This window comes from Neophocaena asiaeorientalis, unplaced genomic scaffold (assembly GCF_003031525.2).
Source record: "Neophocaena asiaeorientalis asiaeorientalis breed wild unplaced genomic scaffold, Neophocaena_asiaeorientalis_V1.1 scaffold123, whole genome shotgun sequence".
Taxonomy (NCBI): Eukaryota; Metazoa; Chordata; class Mammalia; order Artiodactyla; family Phocoenidae; genus Neophocaena; species Neophocaena asiaeorientalis.
The window spans coordinates 12,468,766-12,490,199 of NW_020173666.1; the positions used below are offsets into that span (position 1 = coordinate 12,468,766).

Sequence of the window (21,434 nt, forward strand, 5' to 3'; positions counted from 1 at the left end):
GCGTGGGCCCCGCGTGGCCGAGATTTCTCAGGTTCATTTGTTTCTTTGCTCTTAACTAGCATTTCTCTGCAAACTTCAATCAGGTTGCCTCTTGTGTGTGTCTTGATTGGCATTTACAGCCAGTTTTGAAAGAGTGTGTTTTACATGTCTCCGTCATGCTGGGTGCATTTAAGTGCAGAAGTGTGTCACTTAGATTTCTTTTCTGCAGCAGCGAAGGGGTGGCACAAATGAGCACAGTGGAGTCCAGCTGTGGTTGCTGTGGCCCAGGCCTTCTGAGTGTCCTGGTGCTTGAGGAGACAGCAGAGCTGGGTCAGAATCCTGTTCCTGCAGCCATAGAGTTGTTTAGGATTGCGTCCCTTCGGGTGATTTTTTTTCTGAGCCAGAAGGATCTCTAAAGCTAATGAAAGATGACATGGCGTTTACCGTGTACCAGGTACTGCTGCGGCACTTCACTTATGTCGTTTCACGTAAGCCTCATAACCACCCTTCCCATGAAGAAGTGTCTCTTATCCCAGTGTTACAGATGAGAAAACGGGGGTGCAGAGAAGTCAAGTGCGTTTCTCCAGGTCATGGCTAGTAAGTCACAGAGGATGGAAGCCCGGGAGTGGGCTCTAGGGCCCACAGTCTTGAGGTCGATATACTCCCCTGCCTCAGTAACAGCTGGCCCTGACTGAGTGTTAGCAAGGCTCCCTTGTCATAACTCGCTTCGTTGTCACAGCAGCCCTCGGTGGTGGGGTCCCTCAGTTTCCTGAATTTTACAGTTCAGGAACCAGAGGCCCCGGGAGGTGACGTTGTTCCCCCCAGGACACCCCGCTGGTCAGTGGTGCAGGGGCCTTCCAGCCCAGGCAGTCAGCCTCCAGAGCCCAAGTTCTTAACCACCGGGCCGCGCTGCCCAGTATATGGCCGGCTTCTTTGTTCTGTTTGCCGTGGGAAGGGTATTCGATGACCTGACCGACGCGCTCCTGGCTGTGAGTCACTGGGCTTGCGGCCTGGCAAGGATACACATGAATTCTTGGTTCCTTGAGGAGCTTAGAACATCGTTCATTAAAATACTTTTTGAGGTCGTTGGGCCTTGAATGTTTGTATAATGGCTTTTTTGAATAACTAAAGATAATTATTTTTCTGTAATATATTCAAGCTGGTTGATTGAAATTTCAGAATTCCTATTCTGTTCTTCTTCTCAGAGTTTCTCCCTCTCAAACCCCACTAAATGGTGGGTTATTTAAAAAGGAAAGTTTGGTGAGGGGGCCAAAGAGTGAGGGAGTGGTGAGCCTCCTTTCCACCCCTGACCCTATGGATTCAAATCCCACCTCTGTCTCCTGCTGACCGGGACCTCAGCGGGTGTATACTTTCCCCAGCCTCTATTTTCCCATATATAAAATGGGCTGATGACACCTGCCTCACAGGGAGGCACCTGGCTGGGTACCAAGTAGGTGCATAGGGAACACTGACCCCTCCTGCCCTTTCCTGCAGTTGGTTGGGTTCTGAACCAGAGGAGGGGACATTTTACATAGTGGATCATCAGGGATATCGGTTGGATGAAAACTGAGATTAAAAAAAAGGGGTGGGGGCAGGGGAAAAGCACAACCATTACTGTTAATAACTGACACGATTGAGTTCTTCCTCTGTGCTTACTACACTGTTCTAAGTGTTTCATTTTTCGTCTGTGCTCCCACTGGTCCTGTGGGTGTCATTCTGCCTGTCTCTGGTTTGCAAACGAGGATGCTGACATCCTGAGAAGTTACCTGGTTGCCCAGGGAAGTGGGGGAGCCAGGATTTGAACCCAGCCTGACAGGCACCAGGCCAGTGCTCTGGGCCCCGGGAGACAAATGATTTTTATACAGATTGTGAGAAAAATAAAATCCTAACTAAAACTTGAGAACAGACTGAGAGATCAAAAATCCCTTTCCACTGCCCAGACTCTAATTTTTTAATTCTAAAGTGGGAAATCTGGGTATGAGGTGAGCAAACAGTAAAATTTGTAATCCCGAAGCAGTTTCAGTCTTACCTGCCTGCTGCACCGTGACTTGAGGGGCTGAGACAGAATATGTAATTCTGTGGTGTCATAAAGATGCGTCAAACTTGGACAAGATCCATGATGGCATTTTTCTGGGAAAGAAGTCTTCAGATTGAATATGTATCAGTGCTTGCTTTGGTTTTCAAAAAAAACAAAAAACAAAACAACACACAACGTGATTCTGAGACCCCTGCAGCTCCTGGTGCTGTTTTCTCCTGCCTGGCCGCAGGCTGGTTGGCCCCAGGGGCTCCGTCAAAGGCAGAGGTTGTGGTGCTGGTTTCCTCCCATCCTGCTCTCCGCATCGCTTAGAGACGCACCTCGAGGCATTTTCTCGCCTTCTCTGCTCACCCGAGTTCTGTCCATTTCATGGTCATTCTGCTCCAGGCCCATAAAGAGGCTCATGGAGTGCTTGCCTCCCCTACAGTTTCTTTCTAGTGCTGCTTTATTAACTCCTCTGAGACCTGCGTGGGAGGGAGAAGTGCTTAGTGGGAAAAGGAGTGTTGGCTGTGGCCTGTCGGGAGTGCTTGATGGCCCTAATGGGGACACAGGCTTTCTCGCTGGCCGGTGAAGGAAAGGGCGTCTGAACAAGGGTGTGACCTCAGTGGGAGGTCAGGGGTCTGGTTTTTGATGCGTCACACTTGAGATGCCTACCAGATATCCAAGTGGAGCTGTCAAGTAGGCTTTTCACGTAAGTCCAGAGTCCAGCTGGGCTGAGATACAGATGTGGAATTGCTCGCACGTGCATTGTCTCTAAAGCCTGAAACAGGATGAGGTCACCTGGGGAGTGAGAGTAGAGAAGAGGGGCCTAGAGCAGCTTCATGCCAAGGAGCCCCAGTAAGGTGAAGATGGTGCTCGCCTGTGGAGAGCCCTACAGAGTAAGTTTTCCAGCCCTTCTCTCATGGGAATTGATGTCTCCAAAGATTCACCTTCTTTGGAAGCGGTCTCTTGGAAGTGGTTATGAATATGCATCATGGAGGGAAGGCAGGGCTTACGGTGATTTGGATTAAAGCTGCAGTTTTGGGCGTTGGCTTTCCAAGAAATGTATTTTTAGTTTCTCTAGGAAATATGTCTGTGATATTGTAAATTACCCATGAAAATTGAGATGAATTTAGCAGGAACCTAAAGAGTACAAGCTGGTGCCAAGGCGACAGTCTGTTCCATTGCATTTGAAAGGTTTTCCAAGGGCATGGGGGCTCCAAAGAGACCAGAATTTTTGAGTGTGTTTTAGATGCCTGAGTGTGGAAAGATCCATGGACCTGGAGAGGAAGACTGATGTATGGGACCCATCAAGAGAAGAAAAAGAGAGACACCGATCCTGAGCCGGCAGGGTTTTGTAGGAAGTCTTCCTGCCGTGGTTATCTAGGTAGAAGATTGCATCGGCGGCTGTGCTTGACCTGGCCAGGTTGCATGGGGAAATGGGGAGCCCTTTCCCTGCTCCCTGGCATCTCACCACCAATTTGAGGGAACTACATGAGCACTTTGGAGAAAACTTATAAAAGTTGAGTCGAATAGATGTTTTCTGAATGCGCACCATGTCTGTCTGGTGTCTACGTGGGTAGATTGATGCTTTATTTTCAAGCACTCAACTATGTACTGCAGGCCACACGTTGTAGTGGTTTAAAGGCCTGGGCAGCCATGAGAGGTGGAGAAGCGAGGGAAAGCTTCATGGAGAAGGTGGGACACACAGGTGAGCCATGAATGCTGGGTCTGATTTGGATAGTCTGGTAGGGAAAAAGAGCGTTTCGGATCAGAAGAGCAGTACCTGAATGGGCTAGTCTGGACTCAGGCTTGACCACGGTGGGAAGCTTTGTAGAATTTAAGCCCTAAGCCCTGGAGTCTGGCGCCTGTGTTTGAATGCAGCCTCTGCTTTGAGATCTAGGGCAGGTCACCTACCTTGCTGAGCCTCAGCTTTCTCATCTGTGAGATGGGGCTGTTAGTCCCTACCTGAGAAGGCAGCTGTGGTGACTAAGGAGGTAGTGATTCTCGCAGGGTACATACAGGACGGTGGGAACTTAGGGGCGGATTTGGGGGCCTCGAAGGCCATAGGAAGGCATTTAAACTCATTCGAGTCGCTCTCTGTGTCGGGGTAGCATGTTAACAGCGCCGTAATACCCGCACAAGAAGGCGCACCTGGAAGGCAGCTGCAGGGGCTGAGTGGGAGGTGATGAGGGCCTGGACTGCGGGAGTGGTGTGCTGGGGGTGCAGAGAAGAGAGGCGTCACCTCTTCCGGGCTGGCTGTGTGGGATGAATGAGAGGCGGACATCGGAGGTGACTCCAGGGTTTCTGGAGGTGGGGATGGAGAAAGGGGAGAGGCCGGAAATGGGCAGTGGAAGCAGGTTTTTCGTTTATGTTATTTTGTTTTTTAATGGGTTCAGTCTTAAACCTATTGACCGTGATGGGATGTAGGACTCCTAAGGGAAAGTGTCTTGGGAGCCACGAGTTTTGAGTGGGGTCGGGGCAGGCAGGACGCTGGGGATGGTCCTGGAGGCGGAAGGACCGTTAACGAGGAAGCAGGAGGTCCACGGGTGTTGGAGGGTCCGTGTGGGGTCCTGACTCTGGGCTGGAGAGTTCCCAGAAGGGGGTGGGCGACTGTAGAGGAGGAGATTAGGATGGCTCGGAGCCCGCTTGGGTGCTCGGCCGCGTCTGTTTTCCACGTCGCCGTCTGGCCTCTGAGCAGAGGCACTCCTCCGGCTGGCGGCCGATCACAGGGCGTGAGGGCTGTCTGCTCATGGGGACACGCCCGGCTGTGGGCTGCTTCACGTTGGCTGGGCTGTTCAGCAGGCGGCGGGGATGGGCAGCAGGCAGAGGAGCCGCCGGGTGCGGCGTCGGGGCAGGAAGCCAGGAGGCAGGCGGCGAGCGTGAGGGGCCGGGCGAGGCCCGCGGGGGCGGCCCGGGCTGCTCTCCGTGACTCTTCGCCACCGCGGCTTCTGCAGCCGTCACGACGGCGCCCAGGAGTTCTGTGGACTGTGCTCAGCCGTGTGGGCCTGTGGTTTGTCGGGAATCACGTGCGGTCCCCGAGGTGACGGGAGCCTCTGGGTTCTCGGCGAACTGCTTCAGAGCTACTGGTGATGCGTCGTGAGCAGGCCGGGGGAGACGGAGGCGTCGCCAGCTGGGTCCTGAAGTCTGGGCGCGGGTCCCCGGCCCGGGACACCGGGGCTGCAGCGTCCCCCGACGTGAGGCTGCCTGAGGCGGTGTCCTGCCGCTCGGGAGACGGGGACGGAGGGAAACGAGGCCCGTGCCCACCCTGTCCCCAGCGAGCCCTGGTCAGCGGGACTGCTTGTGCCGTGACATCTGCTCACGCGGGGGCTTGTTTTGCTGCCTCCGTGTCTTTTTTTGTCCTGCTGGGTGAGGCTTGATTGCCGAAGCAGGGACGTATCTCATAAATTGGATTGAAGTGGAAGTTTTAAGAAAGGGTAAACGACAGACCTTTATTGAGTTCCCGAGGAGAAAACTGGAAAAATACCCAGCGTGGTCCGTGTGCTGCGGGCGTTTGACCTTGTGCCGTCGTCTTTCTGAACCCTCTTTCTTCAGCGCTCCTTCTCACCTGCTGAGTAGCTGGGCTTTTATAGTAAATCATTGATAATGCGTTTTGTTGATAATGTTTTAAAAATCAAATTTTAGATATAACTTTTCTTACTCTGTTTTCCTCTGCTTCCAAGCCCCCCGTTCTGTGCTTTCACCTCTGCTGGGGAGCCCTTGGTGCCCCTCAGAGCCCCAGGGTCACCCCGAGAGCAGCACGGCGGAGGGGAGGCCGTGAATGACTTTGTGTAATTTTTTAAAACAACTTTCGATTTACAGAAGAGTGGCCAAGGCAGTACCGAGTGTTTCTGCACACCCTTCACGGGGCTTCCCCTCGTGTCAGTGTCCAGAACCCGTGGCACGTTTGTCAGCGCTCAGGTCGGCATCGGGGCAGTGCTGTTCACACCTGACCGTGTTTGCACGTCCCCAGCATCCAGTCCGTTTAGCTTCATGCGCCGTTGCTCCATGTGGAGATGCGCAGCTACGAGGAAGTCTTCCCTCTTCAGGGTGTGCTGAGGCCTCTCATGGGAGGGGGAGGAGGGGACAGGGAAGCGACACAGGAGCCCTTCCTCGTGCCAGCCCTGCACTCCACCCAGCTTCCATAGAGGCCCTCGTGGGGTGGGGGGCGGGGTCCGCTCGCTTCCATCCTGCTTCCCAGAGCCTCCTTCCCGCAGCGCCGGGACCGCCAAGGGCAGAGCTGTGGCATCTTGGGCAAGAGTCCTGCTGCCTCTAGACCTCGGGCTCCCTGTGTGCAAATCCAAGGAGCCGGACTTCCTCCCTGACGTGATTTCTGGCTCTAATGGCGTAAGGCTTTCGGGCCTCTTAGGATCTTTAGGGTCCAAAATCTGAGTTGGGATCAGGCCACTTAATTCACGAGCTCTTGCTCCCTACGCACAGCGGGGTCATTGGTGGTCCAGCCTTCAGACCTGAGTCCCACAGGGAAAAACACTGGTTCCTTTATTTCTTCGCTGGTCCCGTCACCCATCGAAGCATGGGGATGCCGATCTGAAAGTTCACTCACCTGGGCCTGGCAGGAGAGCGCTGACTCAGTGTCAGCAAAGCCACGTCAGAGAGACTTAGGGCCACCTTTGCCCTGGGATGCCACCCAGCTAGTTTCCAGCTCGGGACGGCTGCCTTGGCCGTGTAAGGGAGAGGGTGTGCATGTGCACACGGCCGTGAACTTGATACCGCAAGAGCAAACAGCCTTCCCTCCCTTTCCGGTTTAGAGCCCGATTCTCCCCCTCCCGGTGGGGGGCAGTCGTCACCTTCCCGAGAGGCAGGCACGAGAAATTCCTCCTGCCCGCTCAGCTCCCCAGACCAGGAAGTGCTGGGCATGGAAGAGGACGTCGGGAGCAAAGCAAGACAGAACACGCCCCTGGCTCTCATCTTTCGGGGTTCTGGGTCTCCTCAGCGGGCTACAGGGTCGGGGGCCGGCCTCCCCTTTGTCTCGGGGGAATCGGAGCTGGGCCTGCACCTGCTTTCCAGCCTGTCTGGGGCTGCCTGTAGGGGCGGCATTGAGGACCTGCCACGCTCCAGCGTTTATGTCTGTCCTTCCCAGACTTCCCTTTTGTTTCCCGGCTCCTGGTGTAGGGAGTTCTAAAAGAGAAGTGAGACCTACCCCACCACCATTTTCTTCTGACCAAAGAAAGAAGTAGGGATGAATAGGAGGGAGCCGATGCTAGGGTGTTAGGACGCATCCTCTGAATCGCTTTCATGTGGGTGTCACTCGCAGAAAACCGCGGCAGCTTGCTGAGTGGCATCAAAAGCAGACCCCAAGTGAAGGCCAGGCTGAGCTTCACCACGATGGGTGAGGCCAATGATGGGGGGAGCCCTGGACAGGAAACACAAAGCTGGGGGCTGGCGGGAAGATCGGCTAGGACATACGATTCCAGGGCTCCTGGAACCCCCAGTCTGGGCTTGACTGTGGCATCTGCGTGTGAGGAGTTAGGGTCCTCCCTGCGCCTGGACTCTGCTCTAGCTGCTGAAAACGGGGGTGTGGAGGGGTTCAGCCCTGCTCTGTGGCCTGGCGAACGTGCCCCAAGTGGGCTTTGAAGCACCTTCTCCTGCCACAAGGGTGGGGTTTGCCTGGCCCCCTGCGGCACGGGGTGCCAGGCCCAGAACATACCGGAATGGCCCCCACCCCAGCAGTGGTCACTGAGGCTATTTAGGTGGTTTTGTCAGCCGAGTCACCTGGATTGAGAATAGGTCCTCCTCTTAGGCGAGGGCTCGCAGGCTGGGGAGGCCCTCGCCCTACCGCCCCTCACCCCGGCTTCTCCCCGCAGGCTGGCGCCCATGCGGCTGTACACGCTCTCCAAGCGCCACTTCGTCCTCGTGTTCGTCGTCTTCTTCGTCTGTTTCGGCCTGACCGTCTTCGTCGGGATCAGAGGTGAGCAGCAGTCTTCCATTTGTTTCTTTAATTGAAGTGAAGTTGATGTACAATGTTGTGTTAGTTTCCGCTGTACAGCAAAGTGATTCAGTTATACATATTATATATTCTTTTTCATATTCTTCTCCATTATGGTTTATTACAGGATACTGAATATAGCTCCCTGTGCTGTACAGTAGGACTTTGCTGTTTATCCATTTTATATGTAATAGTTTGCACCTGCTAATCCCAAACTCCCAATCCAACCCTCTCACGCCTCCTCTCCACCTTGGCAACCACAAGTCTGTTCTCTATGTCTGCGACCATTTCTGTTTTGTAAGTAAGTTTATTCATTTGTGTTATATGTTAGATTCCACATATAAGTGATAGCATATGGTCGTTGTCTTTCTCTTTCTGGCTTCATTTAGTATGATAAGCTCTAGGTCCATCCATGTAGCTGCAAATGGCATTATTTCATTCTTTTTAGGGCCGAGTAGTATTCCACTGTATGTATGTTCCACATCTTCTTTATCCATTCATCTGTCATTGGACATTTAGGATGTTTCCATGTCCTGGCTATTGTAAATAGTGCTGCTATGAACATAGGGGTGCATATATCTTTTTGAATTATAGTGTTGTCCGGACATAAGCATAGGAGTGGGATTGCTGGATCATAGGACAACTCTATTTCTAGTTTTTGAGAAACCTCAGTACTGTTCTCCATAGTGGCTGCACCAATTTACATTCCCACCAACAGTGTAGGTTCCCTTTTCTCCACACCCTCTCCAGCATTTGTTATTTGTGGATTTTTTAAATGTTGGCCATTCTGATTGGTGTGAAGTGGTACATCACTGTAGTTTTTTTGTTTTTTTGTTTTTTATAAATTTATTTATTTATTTTTGGGTGTGTTGGGTCTTCGGTTCTGTGCGAGGGCTTTCTCTAGTTGCGGCGAGCAGGGGCCACTCTTCATTGCGGTGCGCGGGCCTCTCACTGTCGCGGCCTCTCTTATTGCGGAGCACAGGCTCCAGACGCGCAGGCTCAGTAGTTGTGGCTCACGGGCCTAGTTGCTCCATGGTATGTGGAATCTTCCCAGACCAGGGCTCGAACCCCTGTCCCCTGCATTGGCAGGCAGATTCTCAACCACTGCGCCACCAGGGAAGCCCCACATCACTGTAGTTTTGATGTTCATTTCTCTGATAATTAGCAATGTTGAGCATCTTTTCATGTGCCTATTGGCCATCTCTATGTCTTCTTTGGAGAAATGTCTATTTAAGTCTTGTGCCCATTTATTGATTGGGTTTTGTTGTTGTTGTTATTGAGTTGTATGAACCGTTTGTATATTTTGGAAATTAAGACCTTGTCAATCACATCATTTGCAAATATTTTCTCCTGGTTCATAGGTTGTCTTTTCATTTTGTTTATGGTTTCCTTTGCTGTGCAAAAGCTTATAACTTTAATTAGGTCCCATTTGTTTATATTTGATTTTATTTCTGTTGCCTTGGGAGACTGACCTAAGAAAACATTGCTACGATTTATGTCAGAGAATGTTTTGCCTATATTCTCTTCTAGGAGTTTTATGGTGTCATGTCTTACATTTAAGTCTTTAAGGCATTTTGAGTTTATTTTTGTGTATGGTTTGAGGGTGTGTTCTAACTTTATTGATTTACATGCAGCTGTCCAATTTTCCCAGCACCACTTGCTTGCTGAATAAACTGTCTTTTCTCCATTGTATGTACTTGACTCCCTTGTCAAAGATTAATTGACCATAGGTGTATGGGTTTATTTTTGGGCTCTTTATTCTGTCCCATTGATCCATATGTCTGTTTTTATGCCAACACCATGCTGTTTTGATTACTGTAGCTTTCTAGTATTGTCTGACGTCTGGGAGGGTTATGCCACCAGCTTTCTTCTTTTCCCTCAGGATCGCTTTGGCAATTCTGGGTCTTTTATGGTTCCATGTAAATTTTAGGATTATTTGTCCTAGTTCTGTGAAAAATGTTATGGGTAATTTGATAGGGATGGTATTAAATCAGTAGATTGCTTTGAGTAGTATGGCCATGGTAACAATATTAATTCTCCTAACCCAAGAACATGGGATATTTTTCCATTTCTTTAAATCATCTTCAGTTTCCTTTATCAGTGTTTATAGCTCTCAGGGTACAAGTCTTTTACCTCCGTGGTCAGGTTTATTCCTGAGTATTTTTTAATTAATTAATTTTTATTTTATTTTTGGCTGCATTGGGTCTTCGTTGCTGCACGTGGGCTTTCTCTAGTTGTGACGAGCGGGGGCCACTCTTCGTTATGGTGTGCGGGCTTCTCAATGGGGTGGCTTCTCTTGTTGCGGAGCAGGGGCTCTAGGCGTGCGGACTTCAGTAGTTGTGGCACGCGGGCTCAGTAGTTGTGGCTCGAGGGCTCTAGAGTGCTGGCTCTGTAGTTGAGGCGCATGGGCTTAGTTGCTCCACGGCATGTCGGATCTTCCTGGAGCAGGGATCGAACCCGTGTCCCCTGTATTGGCAGGCGGATTCTTAACCACTGCGCCACCAGGGAAATCCTGTATTTTATTTTTTTTGATGTGATTTTAAAAGGGATTTTTTTTTTACTTTCCCTTTCTGATATTTTATTGTTAGTATAAATAAATGCAACCAATTTCTGTATGTTAATCTTGTATCCTGCTACCTTGCTGAATTCATTTATCAGTTCTAATAGTTTTTGCATGGATTCTTTGGGGTTTTCTATAAATAGCATTATGTTATCTGCATATAATGACTGTTTTACCTCTTCCCTTCCAATTTGGATATGCTTTATTTCTTTTTCTTGTCCAGTTGCTGTGGCTAGGACTTCCAGTACTCTGTTGAATAGAGGTGGTGAGAGTGGGCATCCTTGTCTTGCTCCAGATTTTAGCGGGAAGGCTTTCAGCTGTTCACTCTTGAGTATTATGTTGGCTGTGGGTTTGTCATAAATAACTTTTATTATGTTGAGTTAGGTTCCCTCTTTGCCCACTTTGATAAGAGTTTTTATCATGAATGGATGTTGAATTTTATCAAATGCTTTTTCTGCATCTGTTGAGATGATCATGTGGATTTTGTCTTTTGTTGGTGTGGAGTATCACATTGATTGATTTGTGTGTGTTGAACCGTCCTTGTTACCCTGGGATGAATCTCACTTGGTCATGGTGTATGATCTTTTTTATATGTTGTTGGATTTGGTTTGCTAATATTTTGTTGAGAATTTTTGCATCTATATTCATCAAAGATATTGGCCTGTAATTTTCTTTTTTGGTGATGTCTTTGTCCGGTTTTGGTATCAGGGTGGTGGTGTCTTCATAGAATGACTTTGGGAGTGTTCCCTGAGGTGAGGAACAGTTTTTGACCAGCTTATCATTTATGGTTACCTTGGTGCAGTGCCATTCAGCCCGGCCCAGCTGTACCCACTTGCTCTCACCCCCTAACGGCCCCATCATGGAGGGTGGCGCACGGAGGGGTGACCCTGGTCATGCGCTGCACAGCAGCCAGGGCCTACACTCAGCTTGGCAGCGCCAGGCGGCCTTGACCATGTACCCTGTGTTGGCAGAGTCTGTTGGGTTCCAGGACCTGCCTGGGTGCTGAGGAGTCCAGAACGTGCTGGCTGATTGGGGAGCCGGGCCGTGCAGCAGATTCTGGGGAGGGAGTGAGATAGCGGTGAGCAGGGGTGGGGAAGGCCCCTGAGGAACCGAGAGGCTGCTGTGGCGACACCTGGAGCAGGAGGGAGCCTGCAGGTGCTGTTTGAGGGGAAGAGCCACCCATCACCGTCTGAGCTTCGAAAATGCCTCTGAAATCATCCAGTCCAGCCCCCTTTCACAGAGATGGGAAACGGAGAACCTAAGTCAGGTTTCCAGAAACCCAGGTCTCTTCAGTCCAGGGGTAGGAGACCAGGAGCCTGCTGAGGCTGTTCCTCCTGTCCTCCTAAATACCTTTTTCAGTGAGGGTAGTTTATTTAACTACAGCACTTAACGTTAAAGTGTGAATGACAGTTGGGCTTTTAACCTGTCCCAGAGGCGGTTTCTTGACCTGAACTGAAGCTTAGGTGGTGAATGGGCTGAGGAAGCTGGGGGAGAGGGTGGTTATTTAGGTGCCATTTGCGGCCTGCTGATGAAGATGAGGGTGGTGACAACAGCGGTTGTGTCCAGCCTCTTCTTGTTCTCCCCTTGAATTCACCAAGGAATCCCAGTTACATGAGTCACCTCGGTTATCTTACTTGATTTTCACAACTGTCCTTCAAGATTGGTAGGGGAGGTGTTAGTATTCTCCTGGGTCTCCAGTCTCACAGCACTTCAGCCCACTCTTGTTTCCTTAAGCACCAACATCCGTGATTATATGAAACCTTCTCCACTCTTGCAGAAATGAAAAGTGTTGCACCAAGGCTGAGATGAAAAAGACCACGTTAGGATTTCCATATCCGTTTCCTTCTGTAGAGCTCTAGCGTTAGCAGGTTCTGCAGAGAAACAGACCAATATATATATATGGAACAGAACCAGATCTGTTTATATAGATTCAGGTATATAGTTTTATTGTAAGGAATTGGCTCACGTGATTATGGACGCTGAGAAGTCCCCAGATGTGCATTCAGCAAGCTGGAGACCCAGGATCGCCAGTGGCGTAAGTTCCAGTCTGAGCCCAAGTCCATCCAAACGCAGGAGACTGATGTCCCAGCTTGAAGACAGTCAGGGAAGGAGAGCAAATTCTTCCTCGCTCACACAGCCTTTTTGCTGTATTCAGGCCTTCAGTGAACTGGCTGAGGCCTACCCACACTGGGGAGGGAAGCCTGCTTTACTCAGCTACCCATTCAAATGTTCATCTCATCCAGAAACCCTCATTGCACAATTAGGATAATGTTTAACCAGATATCTGGGCACACGGTGGCGCGTAAACCTCACAGATCCACCCCCGTCAACTTGGCGTCCATGCGCGTCTCCTTAAACCATACCTGATCTCCAAATAAAGACACTAACAAGGTCATTGTTCCTTCTGACATGATAACAACTACCCTGCATATGACCCCAGACTCGCTACCCCTTCCGCAGGAGAGCAGGTAGGGTCCTTGAGTGACGCTCTTCTTCGTATCCTGTAACTTAAATACTGTGATATGAAGTCAATAATACAGCTTCTGTTACTTGATAAGGGAATAAGAGAGGGAAGAAAACAAAGGTGTTTTCTTAGTATATGCATTTATGCATACAAACATACTCATGACAAAGTAAGGAGGAAATATTCATGACAGTTAAAGTCCTTGTGTCTGTAACTAGTCAGGTGTTCATAGCTGCTATTTATAACTACCTTATTCCGTGACCTGTTCCACATTCCATTTGCCTTCAGCAAGCACCTCAGTTGGTCGTGGTTCTTTACCTGGTGGGATGACCCAACCCTTAACTCCTGAACAGTCTGGGCCATTAGTATTCCTGCCTGAATTAGGTTGTTGTAGTTCTCCATTGACCTTAATCCCAGGGCCTGGTAATACTGAGAGATGCCCTAGGCGATCTCCTTAGATGTACTCCTCCCTGCCTCCAGTGTGGAGTAGGGGTGCACTTCCCCCGTGGTGGTCAGGGTCAGTCACCCCGGCCCGCGCAGGAACTCCCTGCTTTGCCTGTCGATTCCGAGGCATGAGGAGCCCACGGTAGCCGGGTGGCAGTGTTAATTCCAGTTCAGTGTCTCCAGGTGGAAGCATTCCTCCCTGTGGAACTAAGACCTCTAGGCCAGCAGAGCGTCGGGCTGTGGGAACAGCAAGCAAAAATTTTGCTAGTGGGTCCCCTGGGGTAATAGTGGTGCCATGCCCGTTTCCACCCCTTGATTCCTGGACCTGTGTATACCGGCTATGGGAGAATTGGCTCCACGTAACTGGACACCAAATCCATACCCAGAGTGTCTTTTGCAGTCAGGACAGGACACTGCCCCCTTCCACGATGGAAGCGGTCCAGTGTGATCAGCCTGCCGCCGGGTCGCTGGCTGATGGCCGCGGGGAAGGGTGTGATGTCGGGCTCAGTGCTGATCTCTGCTGCTGGCAGGTTGGGCACTCAGCGGTGGCCGTAGCCAGGTCGGCCTTGGTGAGTGACGTCCACGTTGCCCAGCCCGTGTGTCACCTCCATCCCTGTCGCCGTGGCCCCTTTGTTCACGAGCCCACTGGGCGATGACGGGTGGATACCGATCCACAGAATGGATCATTCTCTCCACGTGACGACTAAGATCCTCTTCTGCTGAGGTCACCCTTTGCCGAGGTCACCCTTTGCTGAGGTCACCCTTCGGCGAGTATTCATGTGGGACACAAACATCTTCACTTTTTTTGCCCATTCATAGAGGTCAGGCCACATACCTCTTCCCCAGATTTCTTTGTCACCAGTTTTCCAATCACTTTCCTTCGGAGTATCTGACCATCCAGCAAACCAGTGGCCACAGCCCAAGAACCGGTAAACAGTTGCACATCAGGCCATTTCTCCTTCCAGGCAGCGTGAGCAGCCAGGTGCGGGGCTCCAGGTTCTGCCCACTGCGGGGATTTCTGTCACCTTGTCCTGCAGGGGTGTCCAGGGAGGGGCTGTGGCTCTGCAGCTGTCCACTGGGGGGCGGTGTCCGCACATCGGGCGTCTTCTCTTCCCCTGGACTCATCGCGGGGAGCTCCCCGTGGGGCCGTAGGTGTGGGCTGGGAGGAGAAGGCAGTGTCGCGGGAGTGGGGGCCGCGGCATTTGGCCACTTCCTCGTGTGACTTGAGCCTTCCAAGGGCCTGCTCGGGCGGATCACGTATGTACCGCTTCCATTCGATGGTGGGGTGCTGCTCTGCACGCCCGGCTTTGTGGCTGATGGATCAGGTAACACCCAGGTCCTGATGGGCAGCTCAGGTCACATGGTGACTTGTTGGTCACCGTGGTTAAGCATTCAGTCTGTTTCAGGCCAAGAGCTGTTTCTCAGAAGGAGAGTGGTTGTCTGTGGAGGATGGCAGGGCTTCGCTCCATAACCCTAAGGGCGTGCACTGAGATTCATCCACCAGAGGCTCCAAACAGCATCCCTTTCTGCCGTCACTGGATCTGCTGGATCACGTGACCCGAGCGGAGAACAGCTCCCGTGGTGGCCTGACCCGTGAGGAGCCTCCTCTTGTTCTGGGCCCCACTGAAAACCGTCAGCTTTTCGGGTCACTAGGTAGATAGGCCAGAGTGTCACACCCAGATTAGGAGCACGTTGCCTCTGAAATCCAAAAGGGGCCCACTAGGCGTTGTATCTCCGTTTTGGTTGTAGGAGGGACCAGATACAGCAACTTATCTCTCACCTCAGAAGGGATCTCTCGACATGGCTCTCACCACTGGACCCCTAGCAATTTCACTGAGGTAGAAGGCACATGCATCTTAATTGGATTTATTTCCCACCCTCTGACGCCAAATGTTTTACCAGTAAATGCAGAGTAGCTGCTACGTTTTGCTCAGTAGGTCCAGTCAGCATGAGCTCATCAATGTCATGGGCCAGTGTGATGGCGTGTGGAAGGGAAAGATGATCGAGATCTCTGTGAGCTAAGTTGTGACATGGGGCTGGAGAGTTGATACAGCTTGAGGTAGCGCAGCGAAGGAGTAGTGCTGGCCTCGACAGCGGGAAGCAAACTGCTTCGGTGGGCCTTACTGTCAGGGACGGAGAGAGAGGCGTTTGCCTGATCAGTAGCTGCATCTCAGGCACCAGAGGATGTGTGGATTTGCTCAAGCAGTGGAACCCCATCTGGTACAGCAGCCTCAATTGGAATCACCACCTGGTTAAGCTTCTGCACAGGCCAAATGGGTGAGTTGAATGGGGATTGGTGGACATCTTTCAAGCCCTTGATGGTAGCACTTATGTCTGCAATCCCTCCAGGAATGCGATGTTGTTTCGGTTTGGTATTTTCATAGGTAGAGGCAGTTCTAGTGCTTTTTCCACCATAATAGCCCTCAGTCCACAAGTCAGGGAACCAATGTGGCGGTCTGACAGCTGCTGAGTATTTCGATTCAAATTATGCATCCTGGAACTGGGGAATTAACCATAGGACGGGTTTGGGGACCCACTGCGCCCATGGTGACACATACCTGAGCTAAAACCCCACTGATCATCTGGGCTCCATAGGTCCCCACTACGGTAGACCACAGTGATATTTCGGATCTCCTGCAATTAGTGTCAGTTCAGAGTCAGTGTCCAGTAGTTCCGAAAACATCTGATTTTTTTCCCTTGATGCGTTTGTCCTGGTAAAAGGCTATAGGTTTCTTTGGGCGAATGATTAACAGTATAAATGCTCGGCAGTGTACTGGCGTTCTTTCTTAAGGGGACCCAACCTTCCCTTTGTTCAAGGACCTTTGGGTCTGTAAACTGGCTCAAATCTGGAAAGTACTGATGCGTTGTCATTCTCTGTTTTTATGATACAGGTTAGGCTGTTGTTCAGTTGACCTAGAACTCTCCTGCTTACACAGATCAAGTGATGATTTGGTAGGCTTCCTGTGTCTTTCACTTCTAGGGACCCCATGAGCAGATAGCTAACGCCGTAGGTCTGCAGGGACTGGGCTCTTCTGACCGCTGCTGTGCCTCTGCCGCCCATTACGTGAGCTCACCCGCCTCATCTTACACGGCCCCGTCACTGCTGGGATCCACTTATTCCCCCTGCATGCTGTTTTCCCAACTCAGGGACTGTAGTTCCCATGGTAAGGCCTGGCCTGCAGAGAAGGGCAGTCATAGAGCTCTTTAAGGATGCTTGGGTCTCCGCTCACAAATTTATTTCTCACAGTAGTGGTGAAAGGTGTGTCTTCTGGAATCTCCCAGTAGGTCTTAAATGACAGAGCCACCCTAGCAATCCAGCTCCCTGAGCCTCTGATTCCCTTCCTCTGCGTTAAACCTGGGCAGATGCAGCGTTTCTAATTCACTCACTGGGAACCACCTTTTGGCCCACGTTTTAGCCAACCACCCAGTCAGACTGTTAGAGTCCTTTCTGACTACCTGAGCTACAACTTTCAGTGCAGAATCTCTTTTTAGAGAACCCAGATCCGTACGTTTGGCCTGAGACCACTTTATGTTTCTTCCAGCATTATCCCATACCTGTTCCCTGGGCTTCTGTCTGTATAACTCAGAAGACTCAAGTAGTTCTTTTGGAGTGTAGCACATGTCCTCATGGGTCACGTGCCTCACCTCTGGGCCTGCTGGGATGCGAGTCTAGTTATAGGTCTGGAGATGAAGAGGGGTGGGGGGCGGGTCCTGGGAGGACTAGCATCGTCCTGCACGGCCGCGGCCTCAGTGGAGGCCATTGGTGTTCCTTAGGCGAAGCGGGGCTGATCCCACAGAAGGAGGTGGGAAGGCCACTTCCACCGGGAATGGGGAGGACTTCCCCTGGGAAAGGACTCATGAGAATTTAGCAGCTCAGCGTCCCCAGCTTCATCAGGATCTTCCTGCGCGTCCCCGGAACAGGATCCCTTCTCTCCCAGTCAGTGCAGTCACTTTAGCATCGAGACACCCTGCGAGGCTGGGCGTGCGGGGGTGTAGTTCAGCCGGTTGCTGGATGAGATTCCGGTTTGATTTTCAGCAGCCTCAGCACTGTGGCCATAGGAAGTAAGGGTCTCCTTCAGGGCACACAGAGAAGCTTTCAGATTGTGGGTGTGGCACTTGAGGTGGGAATTCAAATGCCCGAGCTCATCCTTTTCTTTCACCACTTGGTCCAGTGACATTAGGAGCAACCAGCGAGCCTCATTACATTTGTCAGTTTTCCAAGAGTGTTCTAAAGTATAGTAAACAGAGTCATTTACCTCCTTGCCTTTCTTAGTAAGTGGTTGATTAGGAGTATCTAATGGGACTGTTTTGCATATGTTCGTGAACTATCAGTGCTCTCTTTACCACTGAACATATAGTCATTAGCATCTTTAATCAGATCAGAGGACCAATTCCAGAAACCCCAGAACCAGTATAGAATACGCACCCTTAGCATGCTGTTCCTCTAGAACCACTCTTGGTACCAAAATCTGTGTTAGTCTGGGTTCTCCAGAGAAACTGAACCGATAGGAGATACAGAGAGAGAGATGGGGAGGGCGTAGATGAGAGAGAGAGATTTTATTATAAGGAAGTGTCTCACATGATTATGGAGGCCGAGAAGCTGCATGGTTTGCAGTCGGCAAGCTGGAGACCCAGGAAAGCCGATGGTGAAAGTGTTCCTGCGTCTGAAGACAGGTGAAGACTCATGTACCAGCTTGAAGACCAAGAGCCCGGAGGAAGAGAGCAGATTCTCCCTTACTCAGCCTTTTGCTCTGTTCAAGCCTTCAGTGATTTGGATGAGGCCCACCCACATTGGGAGGGCAGTCTGCTTTACTTAGTCTACTGATTCAAGAGGTAGTCTCTTCCAGCAACACCCTCACAGACGCACCCAGAGTAATGTTTAGCCAGTTATCTGGGCACCGTGTGGCCCAGTCGAGTAGACACACAAGTCCTCTGCTCCTAGTTACTTTCTATATTAAGGTTATTAGGATTTCAGAGTTCAGAGTGCCCAAGGGACCACTGGGTCAGTCACCTCGTTTTGCAGATGAGGAAATGAGGTCCAGAAAGCCTGTTAGCTGAGACTCAAGTCTAGACTTTCCTGACTCCCAGTTCTTAGTTCTTCCTGAGAAGCCAGGCTGCCTTACTTCCTGGAACAGGAGTGCACTCCGATTGTGAATCCGTTGGGAATAAGCCTTTCTGGGACTTCCCTGGTGGTGCAGTGGTTAAGAATCCACCTGCCAATGCAGGGGACATGGGTTCGAGCCCCGTCCAGGAAGTTCCCACATACCGCAGAGCAACTAAGCCCGTGTGCCACAACTACTGAGCCTGTGCTCTAGAACCTGTGAGCCACAACTCCTGAGCCTGCGTGCCACAACTACTGAAGCCCATGTGCCTAGAGCCCGTGCTCCACAGCAAGAGAAGCCACCACAATGAGAAGCCCACACACCGCAGTGAGGAGTAGCCCCCTCTCGCCACAACTAGAGAAAGCCCGCGCACAGCAACGAAGACCCAACGCAGCCAAAAGTAAATAAATAAATTTATTTAAAAAAAAAAGAAGCCTCTCTGTGGGTGCACGCCTCCTTCCTATGCAGTGACATCTCTGCTCAGCCTGCCAGAATGCCCCAGAGACATGCTCCTGCACTGGTTGAGGTTTGTACTCAGGTATCTCCTCCTCCAAGTGGAGGGTGGTTGGCAACAGGCTGGGCGTGGCCACGGAGGCAGCCGGAACACTGGCATCAGAAGCTGCGAGGGTTTTGCTTCAGGACAAACCCAGTCATAAATGAAATCAGGTTCACAGTGTTTCCTTTGACTACTTCTTTTAAGGCGAAAGCTCTGAAATATTACAGTATAAGATTCTATGAAGCTTGTTTATGTTATTTTGGGAAAAGCCTTGAGTATATTGTTAGTATATATACTTTTTTTTTTAATATCCTCAACTTAATAATTTGGAAGATTGGATTAATTGGATGAATGGATAAATGTGTCTTAATTTTTTTAGCAGAAATCTTTATACAAAATATATATAGACAGTGTCTGTGTCGATAATGCTTTCTTGGATCCACGCCCTCCAGAGAGCCTTCCCAGAGAGCAAGGGAGGGGGTCTGCACACATAGAGCCCCATGGACATCGTATGCATTGCATGGGGTCATGTTGTGTTCACCTGTGTTGGGCGGTCAGCACGTGCAGCAGAGTGGGTACTGTGTGCCTGTGTTCCTGTGTTTGTATGTTTTACATGTATATGTGTGTGTGTTTATGTATGTGCGTGTATATATATATATATATATATATAAAATACCTTTAAAGATAGACCAGGAAAAAGACTGCCTCTGTATAATATATGAGTCTTTCTTGGCATTTGAAAAAAAATCAGCATTAATTATCAATATAGTTATAACCTGCTTTTTTCTTTCCCTGTTACACTTTAGGACCCAAAGTGATCCAGACTTCTGCAGCTAATTTTTCACTAAATAATAGCAAAGAGGTAAGACTGGGTCTAAGGGTCACTAAGAAATGGTCCTGCTTAAAGGGTCATTAAGGTCAAACCCATCCCCCTTGCCCGGCAGCTTGCTTCTTGGGCAACACACATTTCTCACTCTACCGTCAGCTGCGGGCCTCTGGGTCCTTGTTTGCTAAAATTACCTTTTCTGCTGTAATAGTTCCCTCAGTGCTGAGAAAGGATGGTGATGTTACCTCTTAGGGAGGAGCAGTTCATTTCCAAAGGCTGGTTAAGTCCTCCTGATTCCTCCTGTGCGCAAGACTTATTAGATTATAAATTCTAACGATGCTCACTTAGGTTTCTGCCTCTTTTTTTTATTATATTTGCCTAAGTTAAGAAGTGGTCTTTTTGTCAGGTTTCTAACGGTAACAGTTTTTTTCCAATGATTGTTTGGTATTTCTTGCATGAACTCAGTTTAAATCAAATATCCTGTTTCTTTTCTTTTTTAAAAAATAAAACGTGCCTTCATTCTTCACCATCTTTAGAGAAAAACAGATCCTTCCAATTGGAAAATTTTGGTTTTCTTTAATAAATGCTAACGTTTGTGAGAGCCCAAACAACTAAGCCTTTTCTTTTTCTGATATCGAAGTATCTTCATCTATAAACTGAAAGCAGTCGTCCAACATTCTCACTGCCTTGTAAGGTGTGCGGCTTAAATCTGATTATTTGACCCAATACCCCACCCCACCCACCCCCGTCACTTTTTGTTCCCAGATCCCTTTTTTTTTTTTTTTTTTTGGCATTTCTTTATTTTCTTTAACTCTCAGATTGAGGATCTGTTTGAAGAGGTGCTGCCAATAGGGTTTCCTGACCATATTGGTCTTTTAAAATTTCCATCTCAGGAGGTTAGTCTTTTTTTGACACTGAAAATAGCAGCCGTCCTCCGGAACTGACTCGCTTCCAAAAGGTGGTCCTCACTTCTGAAAGGTTATAGATCATCCTCCAGTTGGTTGCATTGTCTTGGTGGCTTTGGGGCAAGTCTCCGGGCACAGGGAGTTTCACTGAGATCTGCCAGAAGCGTTAAAGCACAAAAACTACCCATTTACGTTCAAATAATGCTTCTCTTTGGAGCTAGGATCGGGCTCCTCAGGCAACTTGTTCTGTGTCCCTTGCTGTTAGGCACCGGTATTGTGTTTTTCAGCAGACACTGCAGAAACATCACGGGCAATGTGGTCCCCCTCTAATTTTTCTCTCTAGGGCCGTTAAAGCTGAAAATGACAGATGTCAGTGACATGTCTGGCATATTGTTACTAAAAAAGAATGATTCTTGTGAATACGAAAATATTTGCTGGTGTCCTTTATTATCTTATTATAGGTGTCATCTTATGCACTTTAATTTTTTTCTCCAAGATGGCCTTTTCTTGGTACTTAGGTCGGTGTATTGTCCCAAGGCTAGAACCGCTTCAGAAGTTTCCATGAGAGACGAGTGAACTGGGGCGGAAAGTTAGCCCTTGATTTTTTTGAAAGGCAGAATTTTCCTTACATTGACTAAAGGCAAACTACATGTTTCTGTTTCAGAGCTAACACTCCAACCTTTTGTGTAAATGTAGA

At 49.8% G+C, this 21,434-nt stretch overlaps 1 protein-coding gene across 2 annotated transcripts in view; it reads left to right on the forward strand.

The window, feature by feature from the left end:
• TMEM181 (transmembrane protein 181) overlaps positions 1 to 21,434 on the forward strand; it is a 47,232-nt gene that overhangs the window by 2,312 nt on the left and 23,486 nt on the right. For both annotated transcript variants that reach the window (XM_024747924.1, XM_024747926.1), the window contains exons 2-3: positions 7,819 to 7,922; positions 19,813 to 19,868. In XM_024747924.1, the coding sequence (XP_024603692.1) occupies positions 7,819 to 7,922; positions 19,813 to 19,868 (160 nt within the window). The remainder of the gene's footprint in view (positions 1 to 7,818; positions 7,923 to 19,812; positions 19,869 to 21,434) is intronic.